At 44.6% G+C, this 971-nt stretch overlaps 1 protein-coding gene across 1 annotated transcript; it reads right to left on the bottom strand.

The window, feature by feature from the left end:
- Positions 1-274: 274 nt before the first annotated feature.
- On the bottom strand, positions 275-964 carry LOC110288534 (tubulin alpha-1 chain-like; the record flags this gene model as incomplete). Its single annotated transcript, XM_021154851.1, has 1 exon — positions 275-964. A coding segment is annotated over one exon (690 nt), but the record flags the coding sequence as incomplete, so codon positions are not given.
- Between the last annotated feature and the right edge of the window lie 7 nt (positions 965-971).

Raw genomic sequence — 971 nt, 5'->3', positions numbered from 1 at the left:
TGTGATTTTATTGATTTTGAATTTTTTGTTTTATATTCTAAATAAAAGATTCTATTTGAATACATAATTTCTTTTTTTTTTTTATAAGACAGGGAGTATTTTATTTAAAACCCGTCAGTAAAGTGGACAGCTTGGGTCTCTGAAAAATCATCCGTAAGTCAGTACCTGTATGAAAGCACACATTGCCACATACAAATTAACTGATCAAACCACAACTTTCTATGTTGGAACAGAACAAACATTCCTTTGGAAGAAGAGCCTTGTGACATTTAATTTAGCATTCCTCTCCTTTTTCCTCACCCTTGCCTTCCACAGAATACACACCAACCTCCTCATAATCCTTCTCTAGGGCAGCCTTGTCCTTACGGGCCTCAGAGAACTCCCCCTCCTCCATGCCCTCACCCACATACCAGTGCACAAAGGCATGCATGGCATACATCAGATCAAACATGGTATCTAGGTGAGTCCAGGCCTCAGCGATGGCTGTGGTGTTGCTCAGCGTGCCGACAGCTCTCTGGACCTTAGCCAGGTGACCACCAGATACCACAGTGGGAGGCTGGTAATTAATGCCAACCTTGAAGCCAGTGGGGCGCCAGTCCACAAACTGGATGGTACGCATGGTCTTGATGGTGGCAATGGAAGCATCTTTGGGAACCACATCACCATGGTACAGAAGGCAGCAAGCCATGCATTTACCATGGTAAGGGTCACATTTCACCATCTGGTTGACTGGTTCAAAGCAGGCACTGGTGACTTCTGCTACAGAAAGCTGCTCATGGTAGACTTTCTCAGTAGAGATGACAGTATCATAAGTGGCCAGAGGGAAGTGGATTTGAGCGTAGGGTACCAGGTTGGTTTGGAATTCTGTCAGATCAATATCCAGGGCCCCATCAAATCTGAGGGAAACAGTGATAGAAGACACAATTTGACCTATCAACCTGTTTAGGTTAGTGTAGGTTGGGCGCTCAATG

The sequence above is a fragment of the Mus caroli genome, unplaced genomic scaffold (genome assembly GCF_900094665.2).
Source record: "Mus caroli unplaced genomic scaffold, CAROLI_EIJ_v1.1 scaffold_24717_1, whole genome shotgun sequence".
NCBI lineage: Eukaryota > Metazoa > Chordata > Mammalia > Rodentia > Muridae > Mus > Mus caroli.
The sequence above is the reverse complement of the archived record's forward strand: the minus strand, read 5'-3'. Positions and strand labels throughout refer to the sequence as shown.